This window comes from Trichomycterus rosablanca, chromosome 25, assembly GCF_030014385.1.
Source record: "Trichomycterus rosablanca isolate fTriRos1 chromosome 25, fTriRos1.hap1, whole genome shotgun sequence".
Taxonomy (NCBI): domain Eukaryota; kingdom Metazoa; phylum Chordata; class Actinopteri; order Siluriformes; family Trichomycteridae; genus Trichomycterus; species Trichomycterus rosablanca.
The window spans coordinates 15,056,912-15,082,835 of record NC_086012.1 but is presented as its reverse complement, the minus strand read 5'-3'; the positions used below and the strand labels follow the sequence as shown (position 1 = coordinate 15,082,835).

General features: G+C 37.5%; 3 protein-coding genes, 1 long non-coding RNA gene and 1 other non-coding gene across 5 annotated transcripts; 3 read left to right on the top strand and 2 right to left on the bottom strand.

Moving 5' to 3' along the window:
- Positions 1 to 254: 254 nt before the first annotated feature.
- LOC134302401 (ras-related protein Rab-11B) lies at positions 255 to 6,304 on the bottom strand. Its single transcript, XM_062987491.1, has 5 exons — positions 6,112 to 6,304; positions 3,356 to 3,551; positions 3,020 to 3,213; positions 2,535 to 2,615; positions 255 to 593 (listed from the first exon to the last, which is right to left on the bottom strand). Exons 1-5 carry the CDS (start codon positions 6,149 to 6,151, stop codon positions 448 to 450), a joined length of 657 nt encoding a protein of 218 aa, XP_062843561.1. The 5' UTR covers positions 6,152 to 6,304; the 3' UTR covers positions 255 to 447.
- Positions 6,305 to 11,819: 5,515 nt separating this feature from the next.
- On the top strand, positions 11,820 to 21,654 carry cers4b (ceramide synthase 4b). The gene is made up of 11 exons (XM_062987594.1): positions 11,820 to 11,892; positions 13,522 to 13,686; positions 14,777 to 14,894; positions 17,589 to 17,707; positions 17,968 to 18,025; positions 18,439 to 18,489; positions 19,198 to 19,290; positions 19,590 to 19,718; positions 20,025 to 20,131; positions 20,312 to 20,468; positions 20,810 to 21,654. The coding sequence occupies exons 2-11, from the start codon at positions 13,523 to 13,525 to the stop codon at positions 21,014 to 21,016; spliced, it is 1,203 nt and encodes a 400-aa protein (XP_062843664.1). The 5' UTR covers positions 11,820 to 11,892; position 13,522; the 3' UTR covers positions 21,017 to 21,654.
- On the bottom strand, positions 19,079 to 20,300 carry LOC134302480 (uncharacterized). The gene is made up of 3 exons (XR_010007537.1): positions 20,243 to 20,300; positions 20,074 to 20,155; positions 19,079 to 19,270 (listed from the first exon to the last, which is right to left on the bottom strand). It is a non-coding gene; the product is annotated as an uncharacterized LOC134302480 (long non-coding RNA).
- Positions 21,655 to 23,048: 1,394 nt separating the features above from the next.
- Positions 23,049 to 23,122, top strand: trnan-guu (transfer RNA asparagine (anticodon GUU)). Its single transcript has one exon. It is a non-coding gene; the product is annotated as a tRNA-Asn (tRNA).
- Positions 23,123 to 23,481: 359 nt separating this feature from the next.
- Positions 23,482 to 25,728, top strand: uba52 (ubiquitin A-52 residue ribosomal protein fusion product 1). The gene is made up of 5 exons (XM_062987748.1): positions 23,482 to 23,552; positions 24,693 to 24,804; positions 24,891 to 24,977; positions 25,288 to 25,390; positions 25,573 to 25,728. Exons 2-5 carry the CDS (start codon positions 24,702 to 24,704, stop codon positions 25,664 to 25,666), a joined length of 387 nt encoding a protein of 128 aa, XP_062843818.1. The 5' UTR covers positions 23,482 to 23,552; positions 24,693 to 24,701; the 3' UTR covers positions 25,667 to 25,728.
- The last annotated feature ends 196 nt before the right edge of the window (positions 25,729 to 25,924 follow it).

Here is a 25,924-nt window from a genome sequence, read left to right as displayed (position 1 = left end):
TAAAAACTGCCTTGACTCGGTTGATTTTTTTTTAACCAAGAGACACAAATACTATTAGAATATTTATCATGAGGCAAATCCTAACCAACCAGATGTAAAATCTGTAAAACCTTCATATGCTCCAGTCGAGTGATTAAAATCTTCCATTACCAGATGTTAAAAAGTTTTCCAGATGCAAAAAGATTTCCAAGCACGGCAGCCTGCTTCAAATAACACAGACCATAACTTCCACCACATTAAACAAATGTCACCAGTTTGTACTGTAAAGGTTTATTTTGTGTCAGTAGTGTGTGTGTACTTGTGTTTGTCTCTTATGTGTGCATATGCAAGTTGAAAAGCTATCAAAAAAAATATCGAAAGTCGGCGGCACGACACGTAAAAAGAGGAAGAAAGAAAGATGATGGGCGGTGATGGGGTGGGGGGGGGGGTGATGGTTGGTCGTCATGGTTACAGGTTTTGGCAGCACTGCAGTTTGTTGCCTTTTTGCCCATCCGTAGTGGGTGGCACGCTGATGTCCACCACGTTGTTTCCAGGAGACTCGTCATGAGCTGACCGATCAGCGATCTGCTTCTGTGATACGATCCGATAAATCTCTGAATGAGAGAGAAAAACAATGTTAGTGTTTTTAGAAACAAACTGGTTCCTACAACTGAAATTGTACTAATAATAATTATACAAACATTAATGTAAACAATCCTTTAAATTTGTGTAATCGTCTTAAAAGTGCATAAAGTCAAGACTACATTGGCAGTAGAATGAATCCTATTGGATGGATCATATGACACTGTCATCAAATACCATGATTACAAGTGAGTACAGTAAATTCCTGCCCTGATAAAGCTGTCCTGTATAATCAAAAGTTTAAAGACAACATTTAGGAGCAACAAATCATAAAATGTCACAAAATTACCCTATAAATGGTTTTAACAGTTACTACAGAATTCCAAACCACACCTGGAAGCAACATGAACACAAGAGCAGTTTGTTAAAGACCTCTTGGATTGGATTTTATAAACCAGCTGCCACATGTAGGTCTAAGATCATCATGTGCATTCTTGGTGTAAAGCACACTGCCATTGGACTCTGGAGGACTAACCATATGGTAGTCTGATGGATGAATCTGGTTAGTTATTTGTTAATGGCAGATCTCAGAGAATAATGTGTGCTAATGATTGACTGGGGAAGGCAAATTGCCATATTTGACATGCTAATATGTGATTCATGATGCAGCTCTTGTCTTGACCTTTAGATTAAAACAGATGACCTTACTATAGGCAATTTAACAAAAACAGATATTTACCACCAAAGATCACTGACATCACTGGCATCCTGCTTGTTTCCTGAATTCTTTTTAGAATTCAAGGATTGCAAATATGGGACTATTTAAAGGCAGTAAAGCTGCATATTATGGCATTAGTTAATGGTTAGAGCAGCAGTGATGTCTGCAATGTGATCCTACCACAAGCTGCAATATCCTGCTCTCAGCACTCTGAGAAGTCCCAGAAATTTCCATTGTGTTCCTTGTGAGAAAGCTGACAGTGATCTCAAATCCTGAGGAACGTTCTGTGAGGGCTGATTTTATACACATAAGCTTTTGTTTTTATGCTGAATTTGCTGCAGCAGTGTAACATTTAGCAAAATGACAGTGTTTGTCAAATAAATTATTGGATCAGATTGGATTTTTCAACCCAAATATGGGAGCATTGTCATGTTTCTAAAAAAAGACTTTTCCAATCTGGACAGGAATGTGTCATCATACCCATTAGGTAAACAGTCAAAACAACTTTGTATTTATCTACTGAAAATCTCAACTCTGCTTCCTGATATCTTTCCCATCGGCCTAATTGCAGATGTTACAGTTCTAGCTACTTGAGCAGTCCTCATGACTGAAAAATAAACCTTCACACAGTCACTGAGATCTTTTGCTCCTCCCATCAACAGGGCCTGCTTATGATGATACAGGCCACAATGCATGGTATGCATGGTACACAGTGAATTGTATCATGTAGTACAATTGTCTGGAAGCATCTATACATTTTGCCTTGGTTCATCTGCCTGTAACCTTATTAAAGCTTTGAGCAGTATTCAATTGCAGCTGTAATAAGTGTCATTCCTTATGACTACAGATTCAACTAATGCCCTCTTACATGAGCACTGACTGAAATACTAACCTATTTAAGTCTTTGCCACGGTTTTATTATTTATATTTTGAAAACATCTATAGTGGTTTAAAGCGCTTGCACATCCAGCCACCAGTGCTGTTTTCAGGTGCTGAAATAGCACTGACACGCACATTGACCTTAATGTTTGAGTAATCAGGCTAAAATGTAAATTGCATCACACTAGCTTCACATGACTGCACTGTTAAGAATGCTCCATAGTGGGTTTATGACCACAAATAAACCTGAATCACTGCTGCAGCGGGCTGGACTGGAGCCGATAACCGGCATAAAAGAGATTCACACCCACATTTATGGGAATGAATAATATTCTGCCACTGTTAGGTTAGGGAAAGGGTAATTAAAACGTTGTACCTGTTAGAATGTTCTTGAAAGCCTCCTCCACATTGGTTGAATCCAGCGCTGAGGTCTCAATAAATGAAAGATCATTCTTCTCTGAAAAGAAGAAAGTAAGATATGAAAATATCATTGTTAGAGTAATCATTTCCACCCACACACTGTACTACTATGGAATTAGCCTCTACAAACAGCTGAGATAATCACAAAAATGATGCAACTTTCCTGGATGTTTTTTCAGCTTCAAGTTGACATAAAGGTTAGAAAAGCTGTTTTCTTAAAACCATCTACCAATATTTTTGAGTTTAACACGTCAACCAAAGAGCAGATACGGCCCAAACAAGATTATTTAAATACAGCTTATTTTTTACCCAAGTATTTAGACTCAAAGTAAGCCCAACCAAATGATTAAGCAGACCATTAAAGTTGTCTCTATTAAAAAATGGTAAAGTTTTTTCTTCCTAGCCTCTAACCCTCCCAGTAACACTCCCACTCATTAGTACCTGCAAAGGCCCGGGCTTCATCGGTTGGCACTGCCCTGAGGTGGCGCAGATCACTCTTGTTGCCCACTAACATAATGACAATGTTGTTGTCAGCGTGGTCCCTCAGCTCCTTCAGCCAGCGCTCCACATTCTCGTAGGTCAGATGCTTGGCAATGTCGTACACCAACAAAGCACCAACTGCACCCCGGTAGTAACTGCATGGAACAGATATGACAAAAGTCTGAGTTTTTTATATAATTAAAATGAAGGTATATAATCCAAAAAATCTAATTAATGCTATATAGTACAGGGGTTTAAAATTTAAAACCGTTACAGATATTTCCATTCTACACTCACGCTGAGGTGATGGCTCTGTAACGCTCCTGACCGGCTGTGTCCCAAATCTGTGCCTTTATCGTCTTGCTGTCCACCTGAATGCTGCGGGTTGCAAACTCCACCCCGATCGTGCTCTTGCTTTCTAGGTTGAATTCATTTCTTGTGAAGCGTGACAGCAAGTTACTCTTTCCAACTCCAGAGTCTCCAATAAGAACAACTGCAAAGAGTCACAAATCAAACAAAAAAGCACATTTATTTACCAGGAAGAAATCAACTGTGTAATAGTGAGATGTGCTGGGAAGTCTGAACTAATAACTAATAATGATGTGAAGTCGTGTGCCTGTTTGGCTTCCTCTGTTATTGCATGTGTCAATGTGTTATTGCATGTGGGGCATTACTATTTATAAAACAAACACTAAAAAGAAATGTGTGTTATTTTTATGCTAATTTTCCAGCAACTCAAAAAATTCAGGAAGCTTTTAGTGAAATAGGAAGACCTGTGCAACAAGGTTCCTATGGATATTTTTTTTAGTTCTGCCAGTGAGACAATCTGAAAAACAGGTATCTTCCAGCAATATTTTATTTTTATAAAATGTAAAATATGTGTTTTCAAAAATGTTTTTAGACTTGCCTATAAAGATGTTATAAGATGTTTAATTCAGAGGCGACATATGTGACAGAGGTATAATAGACAGTAAGATCCTTGTTAGTGGGTCATTCTGAATGCACAGGCTAGAACAATACACATTTACATATACAGCTGACATCAAACGTTTACTTTGTCAGTTTTCCAAACCTCAAATTTTAGAGGAAAAAACAATCATGTATCCAGACCTTAAACAAGTTTACATGTAAAACTGAAAAAGACTAAAACAGGCTAAAACAGACAAAACTTCAGGTAAGATTGTTTTGTCATGTTGTCAGCATATATGTAATGAACAAAGTCCTGTATTAGTGTTTAGTAACTTCTGACTGGACACGACTCAGCTTAGCTTAGATTAGCTATCATCTAGGCTTTAAGGACCATTTAATAGCGAAAATATGTTGCATGCTTTGTTCAAAACTTTGTCAGGTTAAAAATCGGCCTCTAATGTGTATTTGCTGTAACTCTGGCAATTTTTAAACCAACAAATTATCGTTGTTGCTGGTATTTTTCCAAGGTACATTTTTGGTTATCACCTGCTGTTCTTAATTTGCTTGATCATTAAAAATCTGTGAAGTTGGCTGTTTAAACAAAAAGGACTCTTTAAAGCTTTAAGTCAATGATTGCAGGTTTAAAGATTAGATGCCTAAAGATCAATAAATCATACCTAAAGCTTTGAAAGTTTGCTTGTTTATTAGGATTTGAACATTGTGTTTTAGACTTTTGGTTACATTCATGACAAGACAGGTAGTTACATGTTACATGATTCATCAATTCAAGCTCAAAGTCATTTCCAATTCACATAACTTGCACGTCTTTGGACTGTGGGAGGAAACCGGAGCACCCGGAGGAAACCCACAAAGACACAGGAAGAACATGCAAACTCCACACTCCAACTTGGAATCAAATTCAGGACCTTCTTGCTGTGACAGTGCTACCCACTGAGCCACCACCCAATCTTTAAAAGTGAAACCACTCAGTGACCCATAACTCCATAACTTGATTAGCTTAGTATGATAATTTCGGCGGAGCATTTAGGCCTCACTGTTACTGTGGCCTACAGTCTTAGATTAAAATCAGCTGCCGATGTTTGATCATGAGAAAAATTATTTTCTCAGCTATGACTTTATAAACCTGATAAAAAATTAGGGTCCAATATTTGGTTCCTCTTTCTGAGGGTTTAGGCCTGTATAGTGCTAAAATCCTCTATCACTGTAATTGTAATTTTACATCACAGCATCACAGCATTTTTCTAGTCAAAATTGTTGCTTGTGTTTTCCTTCTGCACTCTCCTCTACTATGCACATTTTTCTCATGTGAAAATTGAATTCTGTCCAGGTCATTTACAATAAGCATATCTGCTTTCAGACACTTTACAGCACTGCTTTGATGATCTTTTTGTGCCAATGTATGAGGTGCACAGCAAAATCTATAACAGTGGACACAAGTATTTTGTTGGGCAGTTTATATAACCATACTGTCCAGACCTAAACATGACTGTCAGTAATCATTAAGTACAAGTACAGGGGATGATGAATGATTTTGTATGATGCATCCTAGGCCTATATACTAATACTACTGGGAAAAAACAAATGCACCTCCTTGAAAGAAGGACACCATATTTCAAGAGCATTTAAAAAGCACTTTAATGGTTCAGATACTGAGTCAATCAGAAGGAACCTTTGATTGTGGACAGATCAATCTATAAATAGGTCAGATATTGTAAACCATCCTAGACAGTCTGACAGAGTTTTATTCTAACAGTACAGCACATAATATTTATTTGAAATAAAACCCGCTATATACATTTTAACATCCGGGTCTGTCCCCATCCTGCATTGCAAAATCATCCAGCCAAGTCAATCCAGATGTTTTTGCACATCGATCTAAACGCCTATCACATGCAGAGCGCTTCGGGCGTCGCTGTGTTATTACAGCAGCTATTGTAATCACATCGATTAGAAACAGGATACAGAATGAAGGCAGATGGACATTCAGGATACCGTTATTCCCCACAACTATATACGACACCCCAACACATCGACATTCCTACAGACAGAAAACAATGGAGCGGTTATTAGGCACTGACCCCCCCTCCCTGTACTGGAGAACACTGCGGCTCCTCACAATTTACCTTTGAACAAGAAATCGTATTCATCGTCCCTGTTGCCCATGTTAGAGAAGCACAGCGGTGATAATCCAGTCCGAGCAGACAGAGGAAAAGCTGCAGATGATTTATCGTGCTGTACAGAGTGTGGAGTGATAAAATAAAATGAAATGGGAAAAGGACACAATGCGCAGAGCCGCCTGTCACAGTCACATAGAGCTGCTGAGCGCAGGAAGAGAGCTCTGTACTCTGCAGAAGGGGAGGAGTCCCGCACACACCAACACCAACCGCGAGGGGGCGCTGCGCACAATCAGCATTACTACTAATGTACATTATTATTATTATTATTATTATTATTATTATTATTATTATTATTATTATGGCTGTTTAAGGCTGCAAAAACTGTAAAATGTACAGTTTTGTACATGTGGTTTGTTTGTTTATTAGGATTTCAACGTCATGTTTTACACTTCAGTTACATTCACGACAGGAACGGTAGTTACTCACCACACAAAACTCATCACTTCTCAAGGTTATATCAAACACAGTCCTGGACAACTTAGCGTCTCCAATTTGCATGTCTTTGGACTGTGGGAGGAAACCGGAGCACCCGGAGGAAACCCACGCAGACACGGGGAGAACATGCAAGCTCCACACAGAAAGGACCCGGACCGTCCCACCTGGGGATTGAACCCAGGACCTTCTTGCTGTGAGGTGACAGTGCTACCCACTTAGCCACCGTACCACCCTTTGTACATGAGGAGAATCAGACAACGGCCACCAGAGTCTGTTGAGCAGCTGAAGTCTTACATCAAGCAAGAATTGGCAAACAATCCATTTGCAAAACTAACAATAAGTATCCTTAGTTTATTAATAGGAAGGTAAAGTAACACAGTGATGCCTTTGTCCCAACTTTTTTTTTATTCTGCTGCAGACATTAAACTTTAACTCTGTATATATTTACAAAATATAATGATCAGTACAAAAACATTTTTCTTTGATATTTTGCTCAGTTCAATAAAATAATTAATTACAAATTCAGTTTATTTGCATTTGCACAATGTCCCAACTTTTCCAGAAATAGGGTTTGTATTGTATATGATAGATAATATAATTATTCTAATTATCGCCTAAATTATGTTGATTATTTGATTTGCAATAAAAAACATTGCATTGATGCATTAAATTAGAAGAACATGTAAAATGCAACTGTTTCCACTTGAAGACCTTCACTGTATAAAACAAATCCTCCATCGGCTTTATGTGTCATTATAGTGTTTTGTTATTGATGTGCCTCTGCAGGGCTAAAAGGTTTCCAGGTAAAAGTTTAATAGTTTAATAAAGGCCACATGACTGGAGATGTGAAAGGCTTGTAGCAAGCCAACAGGAAATAAGTGAGTCGACCCTACTGCTTCCTGTAGCCAGCAGGAAATGCTGAGCAAGCCTCTCCAGTTGGTCAGAAGTTTGCATGTGTGTATAGCTGGAACAGGAGGGTCAAAAGTCCCAGAGTGTGAATAATAGACAGGTTATGTAATGGAGAAATGCCCACCACATTATTGTTTTGACTGATAAGTGCACCTTTAATCTAAAAGAATGGAATTAAAAACATTAAGGACGGTAAGAAAATGCTGAAGAATACTCTAAGCTGATCTAAAACTGCTTGAGAAGTGGGTGCATGGATTTCCCCTTATACATATGCAAATGAGATATTTTGTGTGCTAAGTGTGTGCAAAACAGTGTGTGAGTCTTGATAAAGGGCTGAGAAAAATGCTCTTATCATAAATCTTTTTCTGACCTTATGAAAGTACTATATGTACTTATTATAGCTTTGTCTATCAATTTTACTTCCTGTATAACAATAATTAAAACTATTTAAACTGCTTGTGAAATAATTTCTTACTGTAGGTTATAAAGCTGGTCTAAAATAGTACTTTTCATTTATAGTATTTGTGTAACTGTACAGACTGGTGCAAAAGACATTTGCTGGTTATGGACACTATCTTTTCTGGCTGTGTAGGGGTTTGAGAAAATGGGTGGTACAGACCTGAGTAAGAAAATAAAGGAGGGTGTGCAAAAGACAACTGAGTCAGCGTGTTCTAGTTTAGGTGGTATCCAAAAGCAGCAAGATATCGGGGAAAACCGGCACCTTCAGGGTCATCTAACAGGTCAAAGAGCTGATTCAGCGCACAGGATCTGAAAGCTGTAAGAAAACACCACACATGGATATTGTGTGACTAACAGTGTTGGATGTGATATAATATTCATGAAAAATGACATTATTATATCATTTCCAAGTATCTAGTGGGTGATACTCGTACTTTTATGATACATTACTCACAATTATTCAATGGTAATTGTTTTAACTTAACACATGGCGGTTTTGTAAATGTTTAAAACGTGTTTTCCCATGCATTCTTTTAATTGACACAATTATTCATTTGTTTAATTTTACTATTAATTATTTTTAATCTATTAGTATATTATACATCTTATGCATATTTTGTGAGTTTAGTCCTTGCTTGGGTCACTGTCTATGAGAAGACATCTTCCACATGTTTCCTTCGGGTACTCTGGTTACCTCCAACCTCCAAAAACCTGCTAGTACACTGAATACTCTAAATTGCCTCTAGGTGTAAGTGAGTAAATGAGTAAGAATGAATAGTTGAGTGTGATATATGCAACGATGTACTCTTACTAGTGTTTAACAATGTAAATTGATAAACATGTAGCCGTAATGTCCCAGGGTTTGGGAGCATAATGGGTTTTCTTGGCGTTTAACATCTAATTGACTGCTTTTCTCCTGATAAACACTAGGCGGAGCCAAGCTGATGCACTAATCCTGCCTGGCTGTAAGGACTGTCTCTATTTCAAAATTTAGGTCCTGGAGGGGTGAAACATTGTTTGGTTATTTTTCTGCCCTTAATACCTATTAGATTTACTTCACAATATCTAAGAAAACCCACATGGCCAATAATTTAAGTATATCTGAAACTGCTGATGCTTACAGACAGTCTTCAGAATTTACACAAAATAGTTTAAAACAAAAAAAGAATAACGATTATTTAATTTTATAATAATTATTTATTATTTTGCATTATTATTAATACTATCAATGAAGACATCACATACATAATCATACAGCAAATCAACACTACGCAACATTAACACCGGGCCTACACCAACACTGTTCCTGCACCAACACTTCTGCACGTCTTCTACAACAGAGAGAAACTATCAGTACACACATCACATACATTATACAGCAAATCAACACTGCAACATTAACACTGCTTATAGACCAACACTACACAGTATGCTGGGTAATCATCATTGTATGTGGAGCCAGTTTAAGTAAACAAGTGATTATTGAACAATTATGTGATTAAAAGAGCCCTTGGCTGATCCTCCTTTTATACTCAGTCATGACCCTCAATTCAATCCTCAACTCATTACCAACTCACCTGCTTATTGTGAAATGTTTCACTGTTATTTTATTATGTCCAAGCTTTTTTAGTCTGTTGCAGACATTAAATTGTTTACGTTCAAGAGTGAACTATAGATTCTTGTTTTTATTGCATTTTACAAAATATCCCAACTTTTGTGAATGGGGTTTACACATTACGTGCAGTTTTGACATGCAATTCCACCTTAAACTTTTGTGACATTGTGTAAAAAAAAACGTGCTAACTTGTAACTGCTATTTCCTGACAGATTTAATCACAGTACCGAGCAGTAAAAAAATGCCCCTGTCAAAAGAAACAAAGGGGAGACGAATCATCTCGTAACAATTTCCCATGAGAGTTTTAGTAAAGCTTAGTCAGAAGAATGAATAGCAGTTTCCCAACCACTCATTAACCAGTCTTCTGAGTTCTGCTTCAGCTAACAAGAACAATCAAGACAGACCAGGCAACAAAGCACACTACTGTCCATAAAAGCTGCTCTGAACTGCAATCTGTTATAGGAACAACGTTAGAGGTCTTACTGAATTAAAATATTATACAAGCATTACATGAACAATGATCATTACAGAATTGCTTCCATAGTAAACATTTCATTTCTCTAGTTTAAGTAAACAACAGTCGAAGAACACAAATCTGTTGAAACCTGTTAGAACCAAAGTGGGGTTTTTTTTTGGAAATGGAAAAAAATTGTTAATAAATAAGTTCAAGTCAGCTTAAGTGCTTAGTAAAAAGGTGGGTTTTTATTAGACTAGATTGGCATTAAAATTGGTCAAAATAAAGTGCTCAGTGACCTTCAAAATGACATTATAATAAGACAACCTAACCAGCAATTTTTTGTTCTGCTATTCTTTAGCTATTCTGTTTAAGTGATGCTGTAAAAATGTTTAGAAGCAACAGAAGCTCAGCTGTGAAGCCACACAAGCTTACTAAACTAGATTAACACACGTTAAAATGTGTTAACATGAAATAGACCACCGTGGTTGCACCACTAGGTTCCCAGGGTCTGGATCAGGAATAATGGTCTGATCTGGGTACTGATTTCTATAAAAGGAAAATGTTAATCCTTCAAAATGCAATGCCTTTTTGCCCTAGGTTGATGTGTCTCAGGATCAATTAACACTAGCCTGTTACTGATGTGCACAGTTTAATTCCAGATAAAATAGTAATTTGTCCTGTCAGGCAGTTATTTTTTAGTTGTGTGTAAAATCTAATGGTTTGCATTAATGTTAACCCTTGACATTGAGGGAAGTCATTCTTATGTTGCAGCAGGTCAGTATTATGTTTAATTCCATGTTTACTTGGTGCATGTGTACAGTAAAATGGAGTAAATGCCTTTGAGTAAATGCCTTGGCATTTAACTTTGCTCTTACTACTACTTCTTAGTCCATCAAGTCCATCAAATGTTCTTCTGTAAGTCTTTTATATAAAATATAATGACATATCATCTCCACCTGCTGGGCTGGTGGGAAAGTGTTTTGGATTTCTGGTATGGATAAATAGATTTAAAAAACGTTTTTGGGTTGGACATAAATGTCAAAATGTCTGCATTTGTGTGGACAGGGCCCTTAATCTTGTTTATACAATCTTGTTTATTTAGCATATAAGTAATAAGTAGCTGGGATAATAAGCTCCACTAGGATTTGGTTATTTCAAATTAACCAGCCAGGTCATACAGCACATACACTCATTGCTTGAAGTCAAATTTATTTTTGTATCGGATTCACTTCAACTCTTCAACTTCAACAAAGAATTTCATTATTTCTGTTTGTATTGTTGCTGCCCACATTCACACGTCACGTAAAAAAAATCCTAGGTATGACTGACTGAACTCAGATAATCTCACATTAGGACAGACATGTAAGTTCTATTAGGTTGATTAAGTAACAACATGTATCAACAAACCTTTAATATGTGATATTTTAAAGCAACCGAGTGTATCAGCTTGATACCTTCAGTATGACTGAAATGTTGACTTTGGAATGAAATTCCTACAGACACACTCAAAAATGCTGTGGGAGGCTCCCCTTGGTAGGGTGTCTACACACTTAATATAGTTCATCAGAAGATAAAAAAATCTTGACAAATGATAAACAACATTTAGTCTAAACTATGCACAGACTGTCGGAAGAACAGGTTTGGCTTATCAAGATAATGTTTGCTTTGTGTAGTTCGATGAATCGAATTGAGTGAGTCGTTTCGAAAGAGCCGATTCATTGAGTCATTAATTTTCAGCGGCCAGTGAACATGCTGGTGAGCAGAAGCGGCGCACCGAGCTGCACCACCATCAGCAGCCTGCTGGAGGATTAACAGCTGGAAACGCCTGCGAAAACATCAGCAGCTATTCAGGGTAATAATCCGTTTCTGTATTACGAGTTCGAATTGAAAACCAATAGTTCGAATTTGAAAAGCAAAGGTAAAATATTTGTATTCGAGTGGAAACCTGACAGTTTAGTAGTGTGCGTGTTCAGCACATTGTGTTTGTCATGCTGGAATGAATGCACTGCATATCATCACTTATATGTAATACCTTATATTTATTAGCAGTTTATGAATTTGTTTAACGTATTTTATCTTGGCACACTTAACGCATCAGCAAAACGCACTGTAGATCAATTACATCTGATTTTGACCTTAATTTACGCTAATCGTATCCGATTAGGTCTATCTGTATATTATTACGCACAGACCATACCGTACAGTTATGTAATTTGTTTAAGAACCAAATTTATAATAATAGGAACGGCTAAAAGATGATGACCTTCGTACAGGCCTATAACGTGTTTTTCATCTGCGAATCGATATTATTTTACATTTATTTTACCCTATTTACGCCAGACTGGTAACCTAGACTTCATCTAGAGAAGGTCATGGTGTTCTGTACCATAGTGTATTGCAAGCGTGCGTCAGTAGTAGTGCGTCCTGGCTTCATTTCAAGCCCCGATTCATTAAATAATAATCAGGCAAATACAAAATAAAATTCAATATCTGCTGGTTGACCTGCCTTATGGAACACTGTAACTCCAAACACAAAACCTACAGCAGAGTGATCACTGGCATTACTCTTTACCCATCATCAACATGACAGTGTATCCACACCTCCCCTTTAATGCTCTACGAGTTTTTTTGCTTTGACAATGCTTTTACAACTGCATTTTTGTTTCATACCTAAGGCAGCTTTAAATACTAGTTCAGCACGTTTGAGTGTGTATGAAACTGATCCACTGTGCCCTGTGTTTCTATTGGCAACTTGCAGGTTGCTATTGTCAGTGGATAAAAGACGGGCCATATATATCATATATGTTTTAAATAAAACTGGGTGTCTTACTGATGGACACAAAATGTAAAATGAGCACAGACATGGAAAATGGAAAAATGAAATGCTGTGGGTGTTCTGGAGTTCAAACCTTGCCTTGGGACACTGACTATAAGGAGTTTATTGGTTTGCTTTGGAAACTTCAGTAATCTCCCACTTCCCAAAAATGGCTTTAAATGCATTGACTACTAGAAGTTGACTATAGAGGTGAGTGAGCAAATTAATTTATGAGTGTGATGTCTTGTAATGGATTGGCGACCTGTCCAGGGTGTTTTCTTGTCTTTCTACTTTTCTGCCCAGTGTTTAAGATTGGGTTTGGACCCACCACAGCCCTGATTAGGAAGAAGTGGTTACTATAAACAAATCTATAGATAATTAAAAATGTAGGCCAACTAAACACTTAGATATTGCCAGATAGACAGTTGTGTGGGTCATTAAACCAAGTAGCTTAAAAACAGCACCTGATCCGAGGTTTCAGTGGGTGATTTCCTTTTTTGTCATTTTGCCACAGTTAAAAAATTAGCCTTTGGTGGATCTCTTAATGTCAAATGCAATTGGCCTTGAGTCCCCTGCCACTGCAAGTACTACCCTACAACCACAAAGTTTGCATGCCGTTTCTATTTGCTTCCATGCCATATTAACGTACTTTGTTTTGTACCGCAGTATGGAGCTGTTTGACAAGTGGTTATGGAGACAGGAGTTCTGGCTTCCTCCTGGCATTACCTGGAAGGATTTGGAGCAGACAGAGGGTTCTCCACTGCCCAGGGACCTGCTTATTTCTCTGCCTCTGGCACTGGGATTCATAGGCCTGCGTAAGATTTTTGAGAGGTGAATCTTCAACATGTTGTAAAAGGTTTGATTTCTCATCTGTGATATGGGGTAAAGTTCAAATACAAGTTGGAAACAGTATCAAACAGTCAATGTTTACATCTGAATTTCCTATTTAGAATAACTATAGCATAGCACATGTATGCTCTATAAGACCTACTTTTTCTTAAAAATGGAAAGCAAGTCACAGTCACGCTTCATGCAACATCATAAGGCACCAGAACATGCTACGAGGAGAGCACTAGATGGCCACATTGGGTAATTTAGCCATGATTTACAAAAGAGAAAGGAATTACCATACTCTATACCCAAATATAATAAACAAAGACAAGTAATCTACTAATTGCAATAGCATAGCTTAGAGCCTTACATCGTTTGAGAACACCACCATCACATTTTAGCTGATGTTTACAGGGTTATAGTATTATAGTCCCTAGCTGTAAAAATCCCAGGCTTCAATGCACGCATAGGAACAACACAGGATATAAGTTAGTATTATATTAAAATGACTGGAGTTAAATATATTGTTCAATGTTAAAAAGGCTCTTGTAGTGAAGCATCTGTTTATAGTTCAGTTACAGAATCTCTCATTGTTTGGCCTCGCTCATAAGCCACATGCTTTGGTGTATCAGGATGTCCCTTTGTAAAAGAACCAGGATCCTCTGAAAGCTATTGTCATTATAAGGCAATGGTGGCTTAGCAAACAGCAGCAGGCAGGCATACAATAACATTTGTCTTTTAGTCTGGGCTCATGTGCCAGTCATGCCACTACAGTAACCTAAGAGGACCTGATCAGCCTGAATTATTTGTCCCTTATACATGTTAGATCTCATCTCATCTTTCTTCGGCCTAATTATTGTCCCAATGTTGAAGCCCTGTGACCTGTCCAAGGTATCCTTCCTTGTGCCCAATGTGTCCCGGTGGAATTAGACCCTTCACAACCCTGAGCAGGATAAAAATAAATTAAAAAAAGAAATGAAAAATGTCTTTGAATTAAAATACTTGCGCAGATCAAACAAATGCTTATAAATACACAAATGTAAGTGGGGCATAAAGTTAACAAACATTGAAACATTTCTGTTACATGCAGGACTTTGGCTGTTCCTCTCAGCAGACTGTTAGGAGTGAGAGACAAGGTACGTTTATCAGTCGTGTCTGCTCCGAGCCTGGAGGCCTTTTACACCAAACACAGCAGACAGCCTGCACAGGTGAGCTCAGTGAAGACACATACACACACACGCCCACACTCACACACACACGTGCAAACACAAAAGCTGTATTGTTCACCTAGAGAGAGTGTGAAGTCCCAGGTGACTCCTGTCATTTTGCATACCTGCTTTCTGGAAAAAAACATACGGTACAGGTAGCATTTACAAGCAATTATAAATGTTTACCAATAACACTTGGGCTGTGTCCAGTAATTAACAAATATATGGTTTAAAATGGCTTATAACTATTTTATTGGCCTCAATAAATAAAATATTTGTGTGAAATACATAACATGATCATTGGGCAAAGATCTAGATAGATTTCTTGAAATCTTTTAAAGGCTGAAATCTGGTACTGCATTCTCAGTGATCTGTCATCAGTCATAGATAAGTACAGAACAAAGATAGAACCTGTATACTTTTTTTTCTTAATTTAGTATCTTTACCAATGGCAGCAAAAGATAATCAGTTGTGTAGCAATAATGTAAAAAGGGGTGTGAATGGCATTTGGTTTTTATAGGGGTCGGACACGCAAAGGGTATTCTATAATGCATTCATCTCAGCATTACTGTATGAAAAAAGCCTGTATAAATAACAGCTCAGTATCAAGATTTACCTAATCCTAGTTTAAACAAAATATCTGTAAATGCTAAAATGTAATGCAAATCTTGCCATGCACTCCAGCCCTAAAATGAAATGCACACCATAGCCTATGTTTTCTTATGTACACATAAACATGCAAAACACTGGTGCAAATGCTTCATTAGATTGAAACATCTAGCCTTTTTATCGAAGGGCCACTAGCCACTGTTGATGATACTCCAGTCGTATTACAGTGGGGCCAAAAAGTATTTAGTCAGCCACTGATTGTGCAGGTTCTCCTACTTAGAAAGATGAGAGAGGTCTGTAATTTTCATCATAGCTACACTTCAACTATGAGAGACAAAATGAGAAAAAAAATCCAGGAAATCACATTGTAGGATTTTTAAAGAATTTATTTGTAAATTATGGTGGAAAATAAGTATTTGGTCAATAACAAAAGTTCAACTCAATACTTTGTAACATGACCTTTGTTGGCAATGACAGAGGTCAAACGTTTCCTGTAAGTCTTCACCAGGTTTGCACACACTGTAGCTGCTATTTTGGCCCATTCCTCCATGCAGATCTCCTCTAGAGCAGTGATGTTTAGGGGCTGTCGCTGGGCAACACGGACTCCACAAATTTTTTATGGGGTTGAGGTCTGGAGACTGGCTAGGCCACTGCAGGACCTTGAAATGCTTTTTACAGAGCCACTCCTTCGTTGCCAGAGCGGTGTGTTTGGGATTATTGTCATGCTGGAAGACCCAGCCACGTTCCATCTTCAATGCTCTCACTGATGGAAGGAGGTTTTGGCTTAAAATCTCACGATACATGGCCCCGTTCATTCTTCCCTTAACATGGATCAGTCGCCCTGTCCCCTTTGCAGAAAAACAGCCCCAAAGCATGATGTTTCCACCCTTATGCTTCACAGTAGGTATGGTGTTCTTGGGTTTTTCTTCTTCCTCCAAACACGACGAGTTGAGTTTTTACCAAAAAGTTCCATTTTGGTTTCATCTGACCACATGATATTCTCCCAATCCTCTTCTGGATCATCCATATGCTCTCTGACAAACTTCAGACGGGCCTGGAAATGTACTGGCTTAAGCAGGGGGACACGCCTGGCACTGCAGGATTTGAGTCCCTCTCGGCGTAGTGTGTTACTGATGGTAGCCTTTGTTACTTTGGTCCCAGCTCTCTGCAGGTCATTCATCAGGTCCCTCTGTGTAGTTCTGGGATTTTTGCTCACTGTTCTCATGATCATTTTGACCCCACAGGATGAGATCTTGACCCCAAGGGAGATTATCAATGGTCTTGTATGTCTTCCATTTTCTTACAATTGCTCCCACAGTTGATTTATTCACACCAACCTGCTTGCCTATTGTAGATTCACTCTTCCCAGCCTGGTGCAGGTCTACAATTTTCTTCCTGGTGTCCTTTGACAGCTCTTTGGTCTTGGCCATGGTTGAGTTTGGAGTCTGACTGTTTGAGGCTGTGGACAGGTGTCTTTTATACAGATAACGAGGTCAAACAGGTGCCATTAATACAGGTAACGAGTGGAGGACAGAAGAGCTTCTTAAAGAAGAAGTTACAGGTCTGTGAGAGCCAGAAATCTTGCTTGTTTGTTATTGACCAAATACTTATTTTCCACCATAATTTACAAATAAATTCTTTAAAAATCCTACAATTCATTTTGTCTCTCATAGTTGAAGTGTACCTATGATGAAAATTACAGACCTCTCTCATCTTTCTAAGTAGGAGAACCTGCACAATCAGTGGCTGACTAAATACTTTTTGACCCCACTGTAGCTTATGTTCTATTAACATGTGAACCGTTAGCATGCTCATTTTATCTGTTCTAACTGAAATTGGTAGTTCTGAGTGAGTGTAAATTTTAAATTTGACTGGCAGGGGGTCTATCTAGCTTTTGATTCAGGGCAGACCTACTTTTTAAGGGGTTTGAATCACAGTTTAACAAATGTCCTCAGAAAATAAGGTTTGGATTTAGCTTCGGAAATAAAGTTCTGGCTTGTACTGGTGGCATTTTTGGTGAAAAACAGTAACCATATTTAAAAGGTGTGACCCTTTTATTTCCTTGGCTTTAACTGTGTTATTCAGAGTGAGCTAAGCAATCTGGTGAAGCAAAGCAGTTTAAACCAGAAACAAGTAGAGATCTGGTTCCGTCAGCGTAGAAATCAGGACAGACCCAGCAACACCAAGAAGTTTTGTGAGGCAAGGTGAGTTTATGCTATATAACAAAAGCTCATTGTTTCATTAGCATAAATATACAGCCCTTACATAACACTCAGTTACAGTAACTGGCATTTCTGCATCCTTTAGATAATATTCACACATAAAGGATGGTGGGGTTTCTGTGGGGTTTAATAGAAGCACTGATGGTACACAGTGATAAATACATTGTGTGGTCTAATGACTGTGCTTTGCCTAGCTTTGTCACCATGATTAATTATTACATGACCTTTACTTTGTTTTGTAGCTGGAGGTTTGTCTTCTACCTAATAGCGTTCATAGTTGGACTTACATCTCTTATCAATGTAAGTGTGTAATTTTGTGTATATTTTTCATGTGTACTTTTTTGTCTAAAAAGACTGTATAAAGTAAATGCTAATACATTACTGTGTCACTATGTACCTACTCTTCTCTGTTACTCATTTTCTATTTTTTAGATCGACTTTGTTGTTCTCATGCTGCAGCTGTTGTTCTGTGTAGTTAGTGGTAGTTTTGCATTTATTACATTGCCAAGCTCGTACTCTCATATGCTGGTGTACAGTGTATATGGATACAAAGACAATGAAATCCACTAATCCCTGACTTGGTTGGTGATCACTGACCTTATTTCTCTTTACACATTGTCGAGAAACAGTTTTAGAGTTTCTGTTGCTGCTTGAAAAACATAGATCATTTCCTGATGCATTTGATGCCTGTCTGACCAGACTCTTTCTCACAGACACCCTGGTTTTGGGAGCAGAAGGAATGCTGGAAAGGATTTCCACAACAAGTGAGTTTGTGTGTTGGCACCTGCATACATTTGCAGGACACTAAAAAGAGCTGCCTGACAAAACAATCAAGAACGCACTTCAAAATAATCATTTCCATTTATTCAGCTGACACTATTAATTTAGAGATTCCACATTCTGCAAATCCCAATTATTTGCTATGCAAATAATTTTTTTTAATTACGGTAAACTACTAAGTTCTTACCTACCCACAGGGTTGAGCAAAATGAAGTGACAGTAATGATTTATTAATGATAAAGTACTGATTTATCTTCTTTCTGTTACTGCATGTGTATCACAGTAAATATTTTTATATCAATAAGCAAAACATGATTACACAGAGAACTTTGCTAAAAACAACAGTAAAGTCATAATTATTATGTTTTAGAGCTTTAGCCAACCAGTTGCTCACATGAGTATAAAATAAATTAGATTAAATAAATGATATACTTCCAACCAGTCTGGGGAAGGCCCTTTTCTGTTCCAGCATGACTGTGAAATCCATAAGCACAAGGTTTGACTAGTTTGCTGTAAAGAAACTCCAGTAACCTGCACAAAAACTTCTTTAATTTATAACTCCATTAATACAATTACCCACAGACACACTCCCAAATCTTTTGGAATCTTGTTCCAAAAATGTTGGTAATTCTATTAAAGCCTATCGTTTTAAAATGTGCAGTATCACTAAATCTGTTTGTCTTTGTGTTTAGCCTGTTATGAAAATGCACTATTGGTATTACATGCTGGAGCTGGGCTTCTACTGGTCACTGCTGCTCTGTGTCTCTGTGGACGTGAAAAGAAAAGTAAGTTCTCGCAAATGTATATTTTACCCTGTTAAGATATACCACCATGTATATTCTCAGTTTTAGTACATCTAGACACAAACTGCATTCTATTTTATTTCTGTGTATGATTTTCAAATTCTTTTATTAATGTTATGGACTGTAGATGGTAAAATTCCCCAAAATTGTGTGTTGAGTAGTGTAGGTCAGTGGCACCTCAAAGATTTTAACTCTAGAGCTTGAACTGTATGTGGTGATGAAATATTCATGTTTACTCACTTAGACAAATTTGAATGTGTCAAAATTGTGTTTTCTTTTAGGACTTTAAGGAACAGATTATTCACCACATAGCAACCATAACTCTGCTGGGATTCTCATACTGCGCTAACTACATTCGCATTGGTGCTCTGGTCCTGGTAGTCCATGACTCTTCTGATATCCTGCTAGAGGTAAGAACATACTGTACAGAACATGCTATATGGCTTAACATTTGTGGACACCCAACACATACAACTAAAACTAAGAGGTTGCTTTAAGATAGTTTTACTTCACAGTAACAGAATTTGCACTTGAGCTGGACAATTTTAGATTTACAAAAACTGGTGGCATCCTATGACTCCTCAGTACAAATTAGTTAACTGCAGTGTCCACATACATTTGGTTATCTAGTTAAAAACTCTAAATTGTTAAATGTTGATGTGTGCTTTACCCAGTTTGGAAATTAAATTCCATTAGCTCTTTTATTCTCTCAACAGTCTGCAAAGATGTTTAACTATGCTGGCTGGAGAAGGACGTGCGACTTACTGTTTGTGGTGTTTGCAGTGGTGTTTCTCGTCACACGCCTGGTTGTGTTTCCAAGCAAGTAAGACATCTCCATCAGCTTTCACTAGGCAACAATTACTTTATTAATAATGCACACTAAAGAAACGATAGTGTTACACCCTAGTCACGGTCTAATAGAGCGAGAGCTTACCATATGTGCATCAGACAGTGATGTTATGGACTGTACTGAATGTCAATGTTGATTCTTGGTACCCCACAGGATCATTTACACTACTCTGATTTCATCGATGGACGTGTTTAAGCCATTTGTTGGATATTATTTTTTTAACGCACTGCTGCTAGTGCTGCAGTTTCTGCACATATTCTGGGCCTGGCTAATACTGCGCATGATCTACAAGTTCCTCTTCCTGGGCAAGGTGGGTTACAGCAATGTAAAAAAAATGCTTTCAGGTGTATTTTTACTCAGAAATGTTTTTTGTAATTTACCATGAAAATTTAAGGTCACAGTTTGCAGGATAAAGGACAAAGTAGTGGTATTAGTAGTAGTGGTCAGTAATAAATGTACTAGTTAAAAATGTACTACATATTGTTTGTTTATTAAAGTCTATGATACAAAACCATAAATCATTCGTAGTTTCATGTAATTTTGCTTGCAACCTTTAAATGATAATAAATACTGGTTGTATTTTTAGTTAATTACAGGTTTAATGTATATAATTATTTGAACTTTCTTACCTTTAATCTTTTCCCCCTGTAGCTGGAGAAGGATGAACGCAGCGATGATGAAAGCGAGGCAGAAGAGGATGAAGAAGATGAAGAACAGGATAAAGAGGACCAAGCTTCCTGGAGAAAGAGAAAAGTTGTCGTTGATTCCAAACTGGCCATGATGACTTCTAGCTGTGTTCTAAACAATTTGACAAATCAAAGAGTGAATGTAAGCTGTAGAACACCTAAAACCAGATAGCATGAGAGATTCCTCATTAAAATGCACTGATATTACTGTTACTATTGTATTCAATGTTACGTTTCAGTTAGTTAACAGTTCAGTCGCAGAGTAAACGTTTGTTTTTATAACAAGGCTAGTTCTTGTAATCACACCAGTTCTGCCTGGACTAGAATAACATAACAGTTCATTACACCTTCAGTACTAATAGCTATAGGCAGGTCCTTTATGCCCATAGCTGTAATTACTAGGACTTCAGATAATGTAAAGAGACCCAGTTTTTTTCACAGCCTGCTCCTGGAATCACTAACAGAATTAGTTTTCCTGTTTCGAAACTATTGATTCTAACATTAGCATGTAAAGTAGTTCAATCAGGAAAACACAAAATGTTTAATGCAAGAAGCATCGAACAAGCACGACTGAAAACACCATAGCAGATAAACAGTAAATATACAGAAATACATTATCAGCACATACCTGTACTTCTGAGCTACTTTTAAAAGCTGTTCTAGATTTATTGTACATATGTTTGTTTTTTTATTTAAATGTATTAATAAATATCAGTCAAACGATCTCACTTATTTCTTGCACACTACACACTCAGATGTATTGTACATATGTTATTCATGTGTTTACTTTTAATATATTAATAAATATCAGTTGAACAATTCCTATCTCACTAATTTCTTGCACACTCATCTTGGTTACCGATCATGAAGTGAGCCATAATCAGCAATAGATAAGATTCCTGGATCATAGATTAGATTAGAAATCACATGAAATCAGACACAAGTGTGATGCCCTTCATAAATCTGACTATACAAAACAGCTACAAGGCTTCAAACACTTAATCACTGTTAATCAGGTAATTATTAAAAAGCATTCAACTAACAAACCGAGCTGTAATAACTCACTCAGCCTTAAAGAGGACACAAAAGTAGTTTTCACAAAACAGAGAGAGATAAAGAGAGACAAATGTTTTACAACATTTACATTTTTGGCATTTAGCAGAGACTTTCTAACCTAAGTGACTTACAATTGTGACCATATTCATTGTGAGTGTTTTATTACCCTCATTTAATCACTTTTTGCTTATAAATTATCCATCATTATCTTCTGTTCTTAACTGTAACATGTTAATGTCTTAATTTGCTAAAATGTTAGTGAACATTCTGTGTAAACTAATATATGGCGTTAGGGATGTTATAATCTGTTGTAACATTTTTTTAAAATATAAATTCGTACATTTTGACTCACCTAAAGTAGAAACAATTTAAAAATGCAGACAAACCGTCGTTTCCACTAACAAACAACAAAAAATGCTTTAATTTTTAATTAAAACCAAAAGCTTCTGGGATATTTTCCGATATGTAAACACAGTTCAAGTGGCATCAAGTAGAAACAAAAGTCGACCATCATAATCCCACCTCAAATACATCTTTAAGTACAGATCGTGTGTTTGCTACAGTAAAACTATTTAAATGTTTTAGGTATTTTAAAGAAGATCTTTAAGTTTTAAAAGCGACTCAATCTGCTCAAAATTTTAAACTTTTAATATATACTGTAATAATGCGACGTCTCCACAGGGGGTGCTGTTTACACCCAAACGACACTGAGAGACCGTTGGTGTGCATTTAACTCTCCGGACTCGGTAGTAACATGACGGTCAAACCGTAAAACTGTTCTGTTTTATGAATAAATTTTATTTTATTTTTCATTATATGAATAATTAAAATTTAAGTTTTGAAAAGCGACTCCATACAATCTGCTTTAAATTATTAACTTTTAATATATACTGTAATAACTCACCATCTCCACAGGGGGGAGCTGTTTACACCCAAACGACACTGAGAGACCGTTGGTGTGCATGTAACTCTCCGGACTCGGTATTAACATGAGAGTCAAACCGTAAAACGCGCCAACTGTTTTATGTTTTCATTATATGAATAATTATAATAATTATTAAATCCCGTTCTTACAGATTCAGTTCTTGTTAAGTAATTCAGTTCTTGCTAATGTTAAGTAGAGTTCGATATACTATTGCTTTCACATCGTCTCTGTGGCGCAATCGGTTAGCGCGTTCGGCTGTTAACCGAAAGGTTGGTGGTTCGAGCCCACCCAGGGACGTAGCATTTTCGTTTTCATTTGATTTTAATAAAATACCATCTGTACACATTGTTTTCTTCTTATATGTCATTTAAGACATGCAGAAGTTGGATCGGCCGACTTAATTCGCAACCAAAGGGCGAATTAGTGTATTAATGTGCACCTTTCAGTGCACCTTCTAATTCAGGGTGCTTTCCTGCCATGCGTCCAGTAATTCAGAGTGGCTAAGAACCCACCACGACCCTGGTCAGAATGAAATGTTTAGTGAAAACGAATAAATGAATGAATTAATGAAGTTTTTGATGTTGAGTCCACATTTAGATTACAGAAAGAAGCGTGTACTTTTCCTCCCAGCCCACAGGCGGCAGCAGCGCTGATAACAGATCTGAATGTAGAACACTGAAGCGGAAACGAGCCTCGGTCTTTTTTCCTCCGAGAGCAGCAGGACGGGGTGGGTGAGCGTTTCGGTCTCTTTAATTGACGAAAATAGTGTTAATAATGTTCATTTAGAGTGATTATGTACAAGTGAATGAATGAGTAAAAGTGTTAGGAGCTGTTTTAGGGAGGTAATGCACAACTTTATTGTGGATTAATGACGTTTATGTTGGTTGTCAGATTTAGCATGTTAAGCTAACTGATCCTGGCGCTCTTCATGCTGCCATGTGTTAGCGGCGTGCTGTGCTAACTGTAAATCAGTGTTAATAGTTTTAATCTCAGGGAATTGCTTCTACAAACTGTTAATATAGGATGCAGTTTTATGGTGGGGATGTTTTCATACAAATATGACTGAAAATTAAGTCGTTATCCGTGATGGCAAGTTTCACACATCATACTTGTGCACTTAATATTATGTCAGAAACAGCTGCACAGCTGTGTATCAGGTTCACATACTGTTTAATATAGTAGTATTCAGACCACAGTTCCATTTTAAACACAATACAAGTCAAACGTTTACATAAGCTGGAGGACAAAGTGTCCTAGTGATTGACAGTTGGTACTGGTTTGATTAATCGGTTTCAGTTTAACATACTGAGCACTATGTTGAGAAAGTTTGAGAGATTTATTATCTTGCTGCATATCATACCAAAATTATGTTAAAATCTGTCGTTTGAGTTTAAAACTGGACCACAAGCCGTAGCCTAGTGGTTTAGGTACTGGACTAGTAATCAGACGGTTGCTGGTTCAAGCCCCACCACTGCTAGGTTGCTGCTGTTGGGCAAGGCCCTTAACCCTCAGTTGCTCAGACTGTAACTACTGTAAGTCACTTTGGATAATGATGTCTGCTAAAATGTAAAATGAACAGTATATATGTCTCCTACTGTGTCTGTTAGGACCTTTTGGTTTTTAAGTTTCTCAGTCTGCCTGCACTGTAGCATGTTACATTTGAAATATGAATTGGTTCGTGGGATTTGATTTACTTTGTGGAGTTATTATGCAGTTTTTTGTTTAGCAGCCAGTTTTGTTTGTATGAATTTAGCCCTTTTCCCTGAGCTCTACAAACTATTATCTTTATGAGTAACGCAGTATTCTGCAACAATACATTCTGTAGACACATCTAATCTATCTGATTCAACTTATGTTCGTTATGCAGTGAGGCAAAATGCAGATCTTTGTAAAGACCTTGACCGGCAAAACCATCACCCTCGAGGTGGAGCCCAGCGACACCATCGAAAATGTCAAAGCTAAGATTCAAGACAAGGAAGGTAGGTGGTAACATTTATGATTGTATAACTGATTTTGACAGCTACATGTTTCATTTCTTTATTTACATGAGCGTCTGTTTCTGCAGGCATTCCACCTGATCAGCAGCGTCTGATTTTCGCTGGCAAGCAGTTGGAAGATGGCCGTACTCTGTCAGATTATAACATTCAGAAAGGTGAGTAATTGGTTGGCAGATTTAAGTCCTTATAACGAGGCAGTTTTGAGGAAAATCCGATCAAGACTTCATTACATTTGTAAACTAATGCCTCAGATGTAATCATGTCAGTTAACTATTGTAAAGAGCATAAATAACAGATATTAGATCCATAATCACGTTTTGTTATTGCACTGCAGAAAAATAACCTAATTAAGTGTGTCTAGCACTGGTATGATGGTGTTGGATTTTTGTCATTATTTCTTGCAAATGATGTGAGATGCATCATAAACACCAAAGATCTAACACTGATGGGTCATTTTTTTTTCAGAATCCACTCTGCACTTGGTGCTGCGTCTGAGAGGAGGTATCATCGAGCCTTCCCTTAGGCAGCTGGCTCAGAAATACAACTGCGAGAAAATGATTTGCCGCAAGTAAGTACTTTTTATTATTTAAACCCACGTGCCCTAAGATTGTATTTTATTTAAGCATGTAGTTATCGATATACTATGAGTTTGCAAGCAAAACATCGATGTGCTGGAGGTCACATTATATATTCTATGATGGGGATTCTGGCTCAAGTGCATTAATAACTGATTGTTGGTTTCGTCTTTAGGTGTTACGCACGTCTTCACCCCCGTGCTGTTAACTGCCGCAAGAAGAAGTGTGGACACACCAACAATCTGCGCCCCAAGAAGAAGCTGAAGTAAACTGTAGCACTAGTGCACTTGATTTACATGGGGATTGTTTATCAATAAAATGCTAAAATATTTTTCTGTCTTGCTGCAGTTTGTTGATTTGTAAAAGTTTAAAGCGAGAACAAAGCAGTAGAGCAGATTTGTTGACTGAACTTGGTGATGCGCATGTTAAACTGCACCATACACTCTGCATTAATTCCTCCTTTCAACAACATCGACTTTTTTCATGATAGCCTGCCTCATGTGCCTTAATATTACAATATAAGACAT

Bases quoted from the DNA above. Each gene is read 5' to 3' on its own strand.
- LOC134302401 (XM_062987491.1), bottom strand. From the start codon at position 6,151: ATGGGCAACAGGGACGATGAATACGATTTCTTGTTCAAAG. The intron at 3,214-3,355 runs GTGAGTGTAGAA...TGTTCCATGCAG, and splicing joins TACAGAGCCATCACCTCAGC to TTACTACCGGGGTGCAGTTG. The intron at 2,616-3,019 runs GTACTAATGAGT...TCTTCTTTTCAG, and splicing joins TGAAGCCCGGGCCTTTGCAG to AGAAGAATGATCTTTCATTT.
- uba52 (XM_062987748.1), top strand. From the start codon at position 24,702: ATGCAGATCTTTGTAAAGACCTTGACCGGCAAAACCATCACCCTCGAG. The intron at 24,805-24,890 runs GTAGGTGGTAAC...CTGTTTCTGCAG, and splicing joins TAAGATTCAAGACAAGGAAG to GCATTCCACCTGATCAGCAG. The intron at 24,978-25,287 runs GTGAGTAATTGG...TTTTTTTTTCAG, and splicing joins AGATTATAACATTCAGAAAG to AATCCACTCTGCACTTGGTG.
- cers4b (XM_062987594.1), top strand. From the start codon at position 13,523: ATGGAGCTGTTTGACAAGTGGTTATGGAGACAGGAGTTCTGGCTTCCT. The intron at 14,895-17,588 runs GTGAGCTCAGTG...TGTGTTATTCAG, and splicing joins ACAGCAGACAGCCTGCACAG to AGTGAGCTAAGCAATCTGGT. The intron at 18,490-19,197 runs GTGAGTTTGTGT...CTTTGTGTTTAG, and splicing joins GGAAAGGATTTCCACAACAA to CCTGTTATGAAAATGCACTA.